A 13445-nucleotide genomic window follows, 5' to 3' on the forward strand; every position below is an offset into this window, starting at 1 on the left:
TGCAGGACATTAGAAGTGCCCTGTGCTGCACAGCACTGTAATATCCTAAAACAGATGCACAAAAACCCTTCTCCAAGTTTCCTTGAATGCTGTTGCTGTGGTCCCTGACCACTGAGCCAATATACTCAGACTGCGGCCTCCAGAAATCAGCCTTGGCAGGTGGTCACTTACTCAGGGACAGTCGGGGCACCTCCCGAGGCACTGAGGAAGACCGGGCTCGCTGCCTTCCTGCAGGGACAATCTGCTCTTCACCTCTAGGCTCACCAGGCAATCTCTCTGTGGATTTACTAGCAAAAGGAAAGAGAGATGATGTCATTGGATGCGGTTTTGTGCGGCCTTTAAAGGTGATTTGTGAGAAGCTCAACCTGGAGAAATGCGTCTAACATGATGGAAGGAAGAGAGTAAACAAGTCAAAGCCAGACTCTGAAGTCAGTTTCACAGAAAATGGCTCTGAGCCTCTCTGACTCTCAGTTTCCTCATCTGTCAAGTGGGGATAATAAGAGCAATTACCTCAGAGGGTTATAAAAAGATAAATGAGAAAATGTTCAGATAAAACCCTTCATCAAGTGCCCTCCCATAGAAACACTCAAAAGAAGCCAGCTGATTTTATGTCATTGTCATAAATGAACCAACACCGAATTAGTGGGTGAGAGGGTAGGCATGCTGGCAATGTTCTAACTCTTTGACTGGGTGGTAGGTCCAGGGATATTCATTGTATTATTCTTTATTATTATTATTATTATTATTATTTGGAGACAGAGTCTCTCTCTGTTGCCCAGGCTGCAGAGAGGCGGCACGATCTCAGTTCACTGCAACCTCCGCCTCCTAGGTTCAAGTAATTCTCCTACCTCAGCCTCCTGAGTAGCTGGGATTACGGGCACGCACCACCATGCCCGGCTAATTTTTGTATTTTTAGTAGAGATGGAGTTTCACCATGTTGGTCAGGCTGGTCTCGAACTCCTGAACTTGTGATCTGCCCGCCTCGGCCTCCCAAAGTGCTGGGATTACAGGCGTGAGCCACCGCGCCCGGCCTATTCTTTATTATTAACATAAATGTTTATATTCTTTTGTGCATCAAATACTGCACAGTGAACAAATTCTACAGTGAATGAATGAATGAGTGAGGGAGAGAGGGATGTGGCAGTGCCTGAGTCCATATGTCTGGGGAGAGCCAGAGGCCAGCCAAGACTATCCTCTGTAGCTGCCACCAGGACAGAGGTGAGAGTTTTGAGGTCACCCACCTGCCATAATGGGAGCCCCAGGTGGCTGGGGAGTCCGCTGGTCGGCCGCGGGTCCGGGCGGGGCGGTCAAAGACAGACACTGGGCGTGCTGGGCTGCCCTGGGGTGGCCGGTGCAGGCTGTCCTCCAGCCGCAGACGGAGCCGGGACACCTCTTCTTGCAGCTCACGGATGGCCTGGCTGGGGTTGAAGTGGAGACAGAAACAAAGAACAGAGGCATGAGGAACAGAGCTGCAGCCACCCCAGAGTATGCCAGGATGTGGCCGCCTTTGTCCCTTCCCAGCAGTCACACGGTCTAGCTCTGCTGTCAAATGATTCTAGAACTTTCCTGTGCAACACTTTTCTTGCTACACAACTTGACACCTTTCTGAGTTCATGTCCCTGTGCATTCAGTGAACAAAACAGAACCTTTCTTTGAAGTTTCCCCTTCCTAACACACGGAGTCTGAGTAGCTGCTCAAAACACCAGTGACAAATTCTCGAGATGGAGATGAGGATGCAGCATAGAGAGGGCCTTAGCTACAGTTCCGCCATAAAATACCAACCTTCACTCTCTGTCCAGGCCCAGCTCCTCTCCCTACCACCGGGCAAGCCCATCTCTCCAGACCTGGCAGAAGATGCTTGTCCACCGTCTCCCCATACAGACATTGAGCTACCAGCAGACAAGAAGGAAGCGGGCTTCCTGTCTTATAACCCCTGAGGCCCTGCACCTCGTGGGCACTCAGGAAACAGTACTGCAGTGGATCTGGGCTTTGAGACAGAGCAGAATAAAGCGCTCTGTGTGGAGAGCGGACAGGGCGACACCTTGATGCTTCCTAGCACCACCTGAACCAAGAGGGCTGACTGAGGCAGCTGGAAGTTGTCTGCAAGGCTGTCTGCAAGGCTGAAGTAAATCCTGGTGAAACCCCCGATGTAGTCCAACCTCCAGCCACCAGCATTGAGAGAGTAAATCCTGTTTGCGTTTCTCTGCAATCAGTCCCTGCATCTCCAGGGTCTCGTTTTGTGGGCATTGCTGGCACTGCAGCAGACAATTCCACCCAGACACCCCTCCCCACAAGACCCCCTCAACCACAGAGCAGCGTTAGAGGCTGGGCTCAGCAAGGCCACCCTCCAGGCTGATGCAGCCTCAACATCTATTCCTTGGTCTGGCTTCCGGGGTGGGAATTTCCATCGGGGCCATTCTTGCCTGGTGGCCCCTAGACTTGTGGGTGAGTGTCTCCTGGTGCCGCCTCCAGCAGACATGAGCGCTCAGAGGAGTGTGTCAGAAGCAGTGGAGGCCTCTTCCTGGCTGTGCCCCAGCGCTGAGTGTGTGTGTCTGAGGGCAGCAGGTTCCCTTGGTAATCCCCAGGGAGACGCTTGCTGGTGTTTCTGAGGCAAAGCCATGAGGGCAAGGGTGGGCGGTGGCTACTGGAGAGTGACATCTCCCCTCCCCCAGTTAACTCCTGAAAGGGAGAGCTCTGGCTCCCAGTCAGAAGGCACTAAATACTTACAAGGCCAGGGGCGTGAGTCAACCACTTGGGTATCTCAGTCTCCCTGATGTAACGCTTTAGTTTCTTACTGGCACTTAACATTCATCTTTCTCTGCAAAGTTACTCCCCTGTCTCTGCACATGGCATCAGCATCCACCTGACTGGCCAGACAGAAATCTGAGTCACTCCAGACCCTCTCCTTCCCTGAATACCCCTGAAGTTACTCAGTTACCAAGTCTCATGGGCCCAACTTCCAAAATACCTCTTTCCAAATGAATCCCTCCTTCCCCTCTGTAGGGGCCCTCCCCGAGAACCCAGGCCCCATCATCTCCTCCTGGATGAGGCAGCCTTCTCAGCAGTCTCTTGGCCTCTGTTCTCACCCTGCTGGTGGCCAGAGAACCCTAAAACATAAACCTGCCTAGGCTACGTCCCTGCTTGAAATCCCCTTCCCTGTCCTCTCAGCCTTTGTGCACTCACAGAATACGCAGTGAACATCTCCCCTTATCCACGGCCTTCAGGCCCTGTAGGATCTCCCATAGGTCTCTCCTATCTACCCCTCTCTTGCTTTACTGCTCAACACCCCACCCCCTCACACTAGAGGATCTGGCCGACTGTTTAGCAACTCCAAGGTGATGGGCACTCTCTCACCTCTAGGCCTTTGCACATGCCATTCCCTCCGCTGAAGATACTCTTCTACCTCTCTTCCTTCTGATGTCTGCTGAGATACCACTTCCTCCAGGAAGACCTCTCTGAAGCCTCTAACTGGACTAGATGCTCCTTCCCTATGCTCCCACAGTCCTTTAGTCCTCTGCCATCACCATACTTATCACCATGGGGGGGCACCACTGCCTGTTTCTTTGTATGTTCATCTTACAAGATGGTAAGCCTTATGAGGCCTAGGATAGAGTCTAGTCCACTATTGTATTCCCAAGTCCTGGCATACCCTACAGAAACAAGCCTCTAATTCCTCCACTGATATCAAGGGAGTCTGCAGGGGTAGACTTACTAAACTCAGACGAGGAAGCCAAACGCCAGCAGCTGGATACAACTTTGCATGTAGGCAACATAACAGCCTCATGACTGTTCGAGCCAAAGAAGCCTTGGCTGGGCCACCGCCGAGCAGTCTCCCCAGCGCACCCCGGGACAGACACCCCCTCCAGCAAGGGCATGTGAGTGATCATTGGCCAAAAGCAACTAAGGGGAGATGTGAGAGAACTGACCAAGTGATTTTACCATTTCTGTTCAGCCAAGGAAGTGGAACTTTCTTAGTAGAAAAATGCACACGAACCAAAAAAAAAAAAAAAGAAAGAAAAACTCAGAAGGCAGTAGCTTCTTGGTCCATACAATCAACGGGCAAATTGCAGAAAAGATACCCCTGGAAAGGACAGGCTTGTCTTGGAAGGGAGATGATGGGGAGAGAGGGGAGAAGTTGCAGCACCAGAAAGGTGAATCTTTAGGTCATTTTTCACAGGCTGGAGAAGTGTCCTCGATGTCTGGATCAATGAGGTCCCACAGAAACGCTGGGAGCTGGGAGCCTGGTCCCACCACCACTACCTGTGTGAGCTGGGCAGGTCTCCCACCTCCACCCCCTAACACACTGCATCATGCTCCCATCTTTATGATGAGCTTGAATCCCCAGGATCCAAGTGTCTAACTTACTCTCGCCCTGCCCTGGTGAGCAGGAAGTTGGGGATGGTCTCTGTTGGTCCACGGGGCAGAGGGGCAGTGGCAGTGGCGGGGGTTGGGGGTGGGCTGATTGTCTTGCTGGGAAGGAGCTGTTCAGAAATCCGTTTGTGCCCCTCAAACTCTGAGCCAGGAACCGCTAGGGAGGCAGAGAGAGAGAACCCAAAGTGAGTTTAAGCAGAGAGAACTTCCAAGCTCACACCTGTGCAGGTGGAATGATGGAAGCGAAGAGACAGTGCCCAGTTCAAGGTCACAAAGGAAGCTCCTGATGAGGCCAGTGACCCACACTGACCTCCAAACCAGAAGATCTAGATTTTGCTGGGAGTGTGGGGTGCTGAGCTAGGCCTGCCCCACTGTTTCTAACCAGAACCCCTCCTCCCACCCACCATGACACCATCCAAGTCTTCAGGAACTTCCCCTGCAAAGAATTAACCGCTTCTTCACTTGGTTCGCCCAAGACTTGATCACCTTCTCACCGTGTTGTTGTGGGGCTGGCTTCAGAGCCTCCTCTGAAATTACAGTCACCTCTTTCCATGTATGCATGTTTCTGGGGAGAGCATTAATAACTTTTAATGAATCTCCCGAAGGGATGGGTGGCCAAAGGTTAAAAACCACTAATCCAGCCCCTGCATTAAAAGCAATGAATGGCCAGACACGGTGGCTCACGCCTGTAATCCCAGCACTCTGGGAGGCTGAGATGGGAGGATTGCTTGAGCCCAGAAGTTCGAGTCTAGCCTAGGTAATACAGAAAGACCCCATCTTTGCAAAAAAAATTATACATATAAAAAAATTAACTGGATGTGGAGGTGCATCCCCTTGGACCCAGCTACTTGGGAAGCTGAAGCAGGAGGATCACTTGAGCCGGGGAGGTCAAGGCTGTAGCGATCCATGATGGGGCCACTGCACTGAAGCCTGGGTGACAGAGCAAGACCCTGTCTCAAAAACAATAAATAAATAAATAAATAAATAAATAAATAAATAAATAAATGCAATGAAACCCTTGGAATACTACTCAGCAATATATAAAGGAGCTAAATATTAATACGCAAAATAATCTAGATAAATCTCCAGAGAATTATGCCGAGTAAAAAGCCAATCCCAAAAGGTTACATAGTATATGATTCTATTTATAGAACATTCTTGAAATGATAAAATTATAGAAATGGAGAACAGATTAGTGCTTACCAGGGGTTAAGGACAGGCTGGGGGCAGGAGGGAAGTGAGTGTGCCTATGAAAGGGCAGCATGAGGCTCCTTGTGGTGATGGAACGTTCTGTATCTTGACTGCATCAGTGTCAACATCTGGCTGTGACACTGTACTTTGCAAGATATTATCACTGGGGGAAACTGAGTAAAGGCACATGGGATCTCTGTGTATTATTTCTTATAACTGCATGTGAATCTGCAATTATCTCCAAATAAAAAGTTTAATTAAAGGCCGGGCGTGATGGTTCACACCTATAATTCTAGCACTTTGGGAGGCTGAGGTGGGCGGATCACTTGAGGTCAGGAGTTTGAGACCAGCCTGGCCAACATGGTGAAACCCTGTCTCTACTAAAAATACAAGGACGTGGTGGCACACACCTGTAGTCCCAGCTACTCAGGAGGCTGAGGCTGGAGAATCACTTGAACCTGAGAGGAGGAGGTTGCAGTGAGCTGAGATTACACCACTACACACCAGCCTGGGGAACATAGTAAGACTCCATCTCAAAAAAAAAAAAAAGTTTAATTAAAAATGTTTTTAAAATAATGAACCAGCCGGGCGTGGTTGTTCGTGCCTGTAATCCCAACACTTTGGGAGGCCGAGGCGGGCAGATCACAAAGTCAGGAGTTTGAGACCAGCCTGACTAACACGGTGAAGCCGCATCTCCACTAAAAATACAAAAATTAGCCAGGTGTGGTGGTGCACACCTGTAATCCCAGCTTCTCAGGATGCTGAGGCAGGAGAATCTCTTGAACCCGGGAGGTGGACGTTGCAGTGAGCAGAGATTGCACCATTGCCCTCTAGCCTGGACAACAGAGTGAGACTCTGTTTCAAAAAAAAAAAAAAGATGAACCTTTTAGGTAAAGCTAATCTGAGGTGTCAGGAGTCAGAACAGTGGTTATGTTTGGGGAGCAGGTAGTGACTGAAGGGGGCTTCAGTGGGGTTCTGGGGTTCAGATCATGTTGAGTTTCTTGGTCTCTGTTCACCTTGTAAAAACTCATCAATTTAAGTTCTTTTCGGTGTTTTTTAATTTCAGTAAATAATTCATGTGTATTTCTAAAAGTCAAAAACTGAATCACATATAGATTTTATAGACATGGAAAGTGTTCATAACACAATTCAGTGAAAAAAGGAGGTCGCCAAATATTCACATATAAAATGATCTCATTTTTTGTTTTTTTTGTGTGTGTTTTTTGAGACAGAGTTTCACTCTTCCGCTCAGGCTGAAGTGAAGTGGCACAATCTCAGCTCACTGCAACCTTCACCCCTGGGTTCAAGCCATTCTCCTGCCTCAGCCTCCTGAGTAGCTGGGATTATAGGTGCCCGCCACCATGCCTGGCTAATTTTTGTTTTAGTGGAGATGGGGTTTTGCCATGTTGGCCAGGCTGGTCTCAAACTCCTGACCTCAGGTGATTCACCCGCCTCAGCCTCCCAAAGTGTTAGGATTACAGGCGTGAGCCACCGTGCCTGGCCTCGTTTCTGATTTAAGTATAATCATGCATCACTTAACACTGGGTATAAGTTCAGAGAAACACATTTCTAGTCCGTTTCGCCATGTCACAAACATCATAGATTACCCACACCTACTACATATGTGGGGCAGATGGAATAGCCCATTACTTCCAGGCTACAAACCTCTACAACATTGCCTGCTGAATACTGTAGGTAACTGTAACGCAATGGTATTCGTGTATCTAAACATAGAAAAGAGACCATAAAAATATGGTACAAAAGATTTTTTAAATGGTGCATCTGTAAAGGGTCCTTACCGTGAATGGAGCTCACAGGACTGGAAGCTGTTCTGGGTGAGTGAGTGAGTGAGTGGGGAGTGAATGTGAAGGCCTAGGGCATTACTGTACACTGCTGTAGATTTTACAAACACCATATTCTTAGGCTAAATTTACATTTATAAAAAAGTTTTTCTTCAATAATTAATCAAGTTTAACTAACGGTAACATTTTTACTTTATAAGTTTTTAAATGGTTTTTAACCTTTTGACTATTTCGTAATAACATTTAACTTAAAAATACATTGTAAAGTACAAAAATACTTTCTTGATATCCTTATAAGTTTTTTTCTATTTTTAACTTTTTTTAAAAAAACTTTTCTGTTAGAAACTAAGACACACACATACACACACACACACGTACTAGCCTAGGCCTACACAGGGGCAGGGTCATCAATATCCCTGTCTTCTACCTCCACGTCTTGTTCTTCAGGGGCAATAATAGCACTGTCATGTGTGATAACAATGCCTTCTTCTGGAATACCTCCCGAAGGACTACCTGAGGCTGTTTAATAGTTAACATTTTTAAAATAAGTAGAAGAAATACACTCTAAAATAATGATAAAAAGTATAGTAAATACATAATCCAGTAAGAGTCATTAGTTATCAAGTATTATGTACTGTACATAATGGTAGGTTTTGTACTATACTTTTTTTTTTTTTTTAAGGCAGAGTCTTGCTCTGTCACCCAGGCTGGTGTGCTGTGGTGGTGCGATCTCGGCTCACTGAAACCTCTGCCTCGGCCTCCCAGGTTCAAGCGATTCCCATGTCTCAGCCTCCTGAGTAGCTGGGATTACAGGTGTTAAGCCACCACACTCGGCTAATTTTTGTATTTTCAATAGAGACAGGGTTTCATCATGTTGGCCACAGGTGACCCTGGCCTTAAGTGATCCTCCCACCTTGGCCTCCCCAAGTGCTGAGATTAAGGCATGAGCCACCATGCCCAGCCCGTACTGTACTTTTTTTTTGAGACAGAGTCTCACTCTGTTGCCCAGGCTGGAGTGCAATGGTTTGATCTCAGCTCACTGCAACCTCCACCTCCTGGGTTCAAGCAATTCTCCTGCCTCAGCCTCCCAAGTTGCTGGGATTACAGGCATCCACCACCACGCCTGGCTAACTTTTTGTATTTTTAGTAGAGATGGGGTTTCACCATGTTGGCCAGGCTGGTCTCGAACTCCGGACCTCAGGTGATCCGCCCGCCTCGGCCTCCCAAAGTGCTGGGATTACAGGCAGGAGCCGCCGCGCCCGGCCGGTACTGTACTCTGATATGACCAGCAGCGCAGTAGGTTTGTTTCCACCAGCATCGCCGCAAACATGTGTGAAGTGTTGCCCTGCAATGACTGCAACATCACTACCAAAGGAATTTTTCAGCTCCATGAAAATCTTATGGGACCACTGCCATGCATGCTGTCTGTCGTTGAAGAAAACGTGTAAACAACACACATTTACATTGGCACAGAGAATAGCTCACAGGTTCTACACCAAAACATCAGCGCTGATGGTTTCCAGAGTATTTTGTTTTCTTTTGTTCCCTTTTGTCCACCTTATCTGTAATTTCAAATTTCAGTACAATGAACCTGGCTAATATGTCATATCCTAAAGGGTTCTGCAAGTTTTTCTATTTGATTTTTCAATCCATGCAGTTCTGTCCAAGCCAGACTCCTGCACTCACCCATCTCAGCTGCCAATGTCCGCTCCAGGCTGAAGTTGGGTGCCCTCTGCCGGAGAGGCCCACTTGGGCTGGAGAGGTGCCTCTGTGCTCGGCTCCGGGGTGTGCTGGGCTCTGTGGCTCTTCTGGGGATCAGAGAACCCCTGGCCTTGGGGTAGGAAGCTCCCTCCCTGGGCACAGATGCAGCGAAGGGCTGGGCTAATGTTCCTGCTGTGCTGGGGGACCGTGGAGGAAGGGACACACGGAGGTCACACAGAGTGAGACACTCAGGCAGCGGCATCTGAGGCTCTCCACACGCTAACCCAAAAAGCTCCCACCCTTTGCGACTTTGCATCTTGGGTGGTACAATATTTCCAAGGACACACACACATTAGATGTCCACTTCTTTATAAACTGTACACTGGCCAACCCAATACGCAAAATAATAAATCTCAATTTCTATGCAGAATACATAAAGAGAAACAGGATTTCTAATCCTTCCTTTGCATGCACCCTTGGGTTGCCATGTGGGCCTCCTGAAGGGCCTGCACCCAGCTTTGGAGGCTCCATCCCTCCAACCTTCAACCCTGTCTCCTCCGCCTTCTCCCTTCCCTTTGGGTTCCACGTAGCCACCCTGAGTGCCCTTTGTCCTTGTCTTCTGTTCACCTCACAGTGGCGTCCCTGTAGTTTTTATTCATTCACCCATTCATTTGTTCAACAAAAATGAATTTCCCAGTCTGTCGCTAATTAGTTGTGTGAGGATGGACTAGTCACTCCCCTCTCTGAAGCTCTGTTTCCTCTGTCAATAACATAGGAACAAGAAATTGGGGATGAAATGAGTCCCTATGAATGGACAGACCATCCTCTCTTATTCTGGGCCATCACAGGCACTGCGATTCCCAGGCTGTCCCAGGAATGTGGCACTGACAGGACAATGGTGGGATCCCAGGATACCTGATGTGGGAGAGCCGGTGCTCTGGAGTCTGGGTGAGGGGTGAAACTCTGCTTGTTTCTGAGCCAACAAAGCCACTGTCGGTCTCCGGGGATGCCATCCAGGGCTCCTGAAAGAGGCAGTATCCCTTTATGTCTGAGGAATGTGTCCAAGGCACACTGGGAAGCCCTTCCCAAATCCTAGCCTGGGCCTCACCTCCCAGAGGCTCACACCCCAGGGATGCTGGCCTGGCTCCCAACAGCCAGGCCCAGGAGTTAGGGCTCTCAGGCCATCAGGCCTCAGCACAAGAATCTGGCTACCAGCAGGGACTCTGCACCCCAGGAGGACCCTGAGCAAGTCCTGCCTCCCTGAGGAGTGGCAGCTAGAGCCCTTGGGAGAGACACGGCCGTGGACAAGGACTAGCAAGGGGAGAGGGAGAAAGTCATATTTCCAGTGTCTCCTGGCTCAGGCCTGGAATACTATGGTCTTATCTGAGTGGAAATGCTCAGGCCCAAGGCATTGGAAAAACGAAACCATCAAATATGTACATACAGGTCCTACCCACTGGGTTTAACACACGGCACAAAGAACACAGAGCAACACAGGTGCCTGCCCTCGCTGAGTTCATGTCTAGTGCAGAGAATCCTGACCATGGGCTCATTAGGACTAGAGAAGCGTGTGTGTGTGTGTGTGTGTGTGTGTGTGTGTTTGCACGCAAGTGCACAGGCATGCATATATATGCATTATTCTCTGACAGTCACACTTCCACAGTGGTCTGTGACCTTGCAGCAGTGATGTCTGCTCTAAAGGGCATAGAACTAGACTCTCCAGCTGTGATGGGCAGGCTCAGAGAAGTACAAGCAACGGGTTCCAAGCTGTCAGAGGAGGAACAAGAGCTCTGGAAGAGGGACAGGTTTGGGGGGTGACACTGGGCATAAGTCCTGCATGTCAGGTGGGATTTTGGCTGGCAGGGACAGGAGCAGCAGGTATTCCAAGAAGGAATAGCACAAGGAAAGATCCAGAAGCAGAAAGTTGAGAAGACCCAGCAATGACCCTGAGGTTCTGGGCCCATTCCCCCATGTGGAGACTTACCTCCAGGTGGGGCCCACTGCCTTGGTGCAAAGGCTTCTGTGGAAGGCGCTCAGAGATGCCGCTTCCCTCCAGGCTGGTCATACTACTTTGGTGGGATGCTGCGGACTTGGTGCCTGGAGGGTGAGGTGGCATGCCAGGGCCTGGAGGGGCTGCCTCAGCCTTGCCCACGCCTGACATGTGCCCGTCTCTAGCCAGGGATGTCTGGAAACCTGGTGGCTTCACAGATAGCATCTGCTCCATGGCCTCCCTGGCATGGGAAGAGAAGACCATCCTTGAGCTCTGCCGGGCAGCCCTGACACAGGGGTTGGCCTGTCCTGGGAGCCAAGCAGCCCAGGGTACAGGCTCTGGAGTCAGACATCCCTGGCTGTCCAGCCTGGTTCTGCCACCTTCTAGCTGTATGACCTAGGGCAAGGCACTTCCCTGCTCTCAATCTCACTTTTCAACCGTAAAATGTGGATGCCAACAAAACCCACCCAACACACCAAAGAGGAAATGCTAAAGCAGCAATTCCCAGACTTAAGGAGTTCGCATACCACCTTCCCTATTTCAGGCACTTCCATCTACTCCAAAGATTTTAGATCACTATTCAAAACAGAAGATGTGACAAACAGAAACTAACTTTGAGGATAAATACAAGAAACCTGAATGTTATCATATACAAGATAGATCCATTTGCCTGCCAAAGGCTCTAAGCCTGAGGCCTGCTTATGCTCTCTCACGCTCTCTCTCTCTCTCTCTTTTTCCACAGAAGTTCAAGAGAGGCATTAAAGACACCACAGCACTAACTGAGACTTTCTCCTTGGCATCATTAGAAGGTCAGAGACAGAAAAAGAGAATGATATTCTTTTTTCTGGGTTTTTTTTTTTTTTTTTTTTTTGAGACAGGATCTTGCACTGTCACCCAGGCTGGAGTGCAGTGGCCCGATCTCAGCTCACTGCAATCTCCGCCTCCTGGGCTCAAGAGATCCACCTGCTTCAGCCTCCCAAATAGCTAGGGCTATAGGTGTGTACCGACATGCCTGGCTAATTTTTGTATTTTTTGTAGAGATGGGGCTTTGCCATTTTGCTCAGGCTAGTCTTGGACTCCTGGGCTCAAGTGATCCACCTGCCTTGGCCTCCCTCAATGCTGGGATTAAAGGCATGAACCACTGTGCCCAGCTGAGAATAATATTCTTTAATGCTGCATGTGTCCTACTGAAAATCATGTCCCACACTACCCGAAATCATTTCAAGGGCTATCAGTGATACACATTGCACACTTGAAGAGGCAGGACAGGCAAGCCATGTCTAAACTGTGAAGTGCTGTCTTATTCACTCTGACAGTGATCACCCCTGTGGTTTTAGGGTGGAACCAAACATTCTGCAGGAAAGGCTCAGTGACTTACTCCAGGGGAGCCCCATGACTTTTCTCAGCCTGCACTAGGTGCTGCTTTGGGAGGACCCTGGTGGCCTCTGCTTTCCCTGGAGCTGCAGCCACCCCATCAACTTCCAGGGAGTCACCTCCCCTCTCCTCCTCCTCCTCCTCTCCTTCTTTCTCCTCCTCCATTCTCATGGCTTCCGGGAGAGATTTCACACTGAGGTACCTGCAGGAGAACACAAAGAGGGGCATGATCTCTGCCCAGTGGGGGACAGCCAAGATCCAGCTGCTAGCCAGACACCCCGGTCAGGTCCAGGTGGCACTCACCGCTCCATGAGGCCATGGTACACTTGTTCCATCTGCAGCTCCTTGTGCCTGAGTCGGGCCAGGGGGTCCTGTGGCCTGTCCTCCACCTCACTGTTGCCAGAGCTCACCTCCACATTTATGTGCAATGGGCGGGGGCCAGTGCTGGCGGTGGCAGTGGTGGTAGCAGGCTGGGGTCAGAAAGATGAAAGGACAGAGATTCAGCAGATACTTAAATACCACTTTTAAGCACCTGCCTCCTGCCAGGCTCGCGCTGGGGGCTTGAGGGGTAAGAAGCACATTAGACTCACTAAGCCCACCACCCTTTTATGTATGTGTAAACTACGGAGACTGGGCTGTGTGGTCTTCGATAGTGGCTGCCATGAATTGAGCACCTACTGTGTGCCAGGCACCATATAGATATCAGGTCACAACAATCCCACTAGTACCTAAGATTATTACAAACCATTTTACAGACAGGTAGCTAAAGCTCAAGTGATTTGCCCAAAGTCAACAGAAACCAGAAGCAGAGTTGAGATTTGAATCTCGATTTCCTGCCATAGTTAACTCTTCTGACCCCCATCCATGCCAGTAGGGCCACCCCAGCCCCCTGCAATACCTTCACTGCAGGAACGCAAGGGTCCTTCAAGATAATGTACTCAGGTTTTCTCCCCATTCTTGTATGTAGTGGCACCTGGTAGAGTTTTCCTACCCTCTAGGCCAGAGAACAGCATAAG

At 49.4% G+C, this 13445-nt stretch overlaps 1 protein-coding gene across 3 annotated transcripts in view; it reads right to left on the reverse strand.

The window, feature by feature from the left end:
* Nucleotides 1-13445, reverse strand: part of AKNA (AT-hook transcription factor) — a 60147-nt gene that overhangs the window by 10475 nt on the left and 36227 nt on the right. For all 3 annotated transcript variants that reach the window (XM_007968309.3, XM_007968310.3, XM_073021868.1), the window contains exons 10-17: nt 12733-12899; nt 12434-12631; nt 11050-11296; nt 9981-10087; nt 9051-9262; nt 4366-4528; nt 1242-1418; nt 172-287 (exon numbers count right to left, since the gene is read on the reverse strand). In XM_007968309.3, the coding sequence (XP_007966500.3) occupies nt 172-287; nt 1242-1418; nt 4366-4528; nt 9051-9262; nt 9981-10087; nt 11050-11296; nt 12434-12631; nt 12733-12899 (1387 nt within the window). The remainder of the gene's footprint in view (nt 1-171; nt 288-1241; nt 1419-4365; nt 4529-9050; nt 9263-9980; nt 10088-11049; nt 11297-12433; nt 12632-12732; nt 12900-13445) is intronic.

The sequence above is a fragment of the Chlorocebus sabaeus genome, chromosome 12 (assembly GCF_047675955.1).
Source record: "Chlorocebus sabaeus isolate Y175 chromosome 12, mChlSab1.0.hap1, whole genome shotgun sequence".
Lineage (NCBI taxonomy): Eukaryota > Metazoa > Chordata > Mammalia > Primates > Cercopithecidae > Chlorocebus > Chlorocebus sabaeus.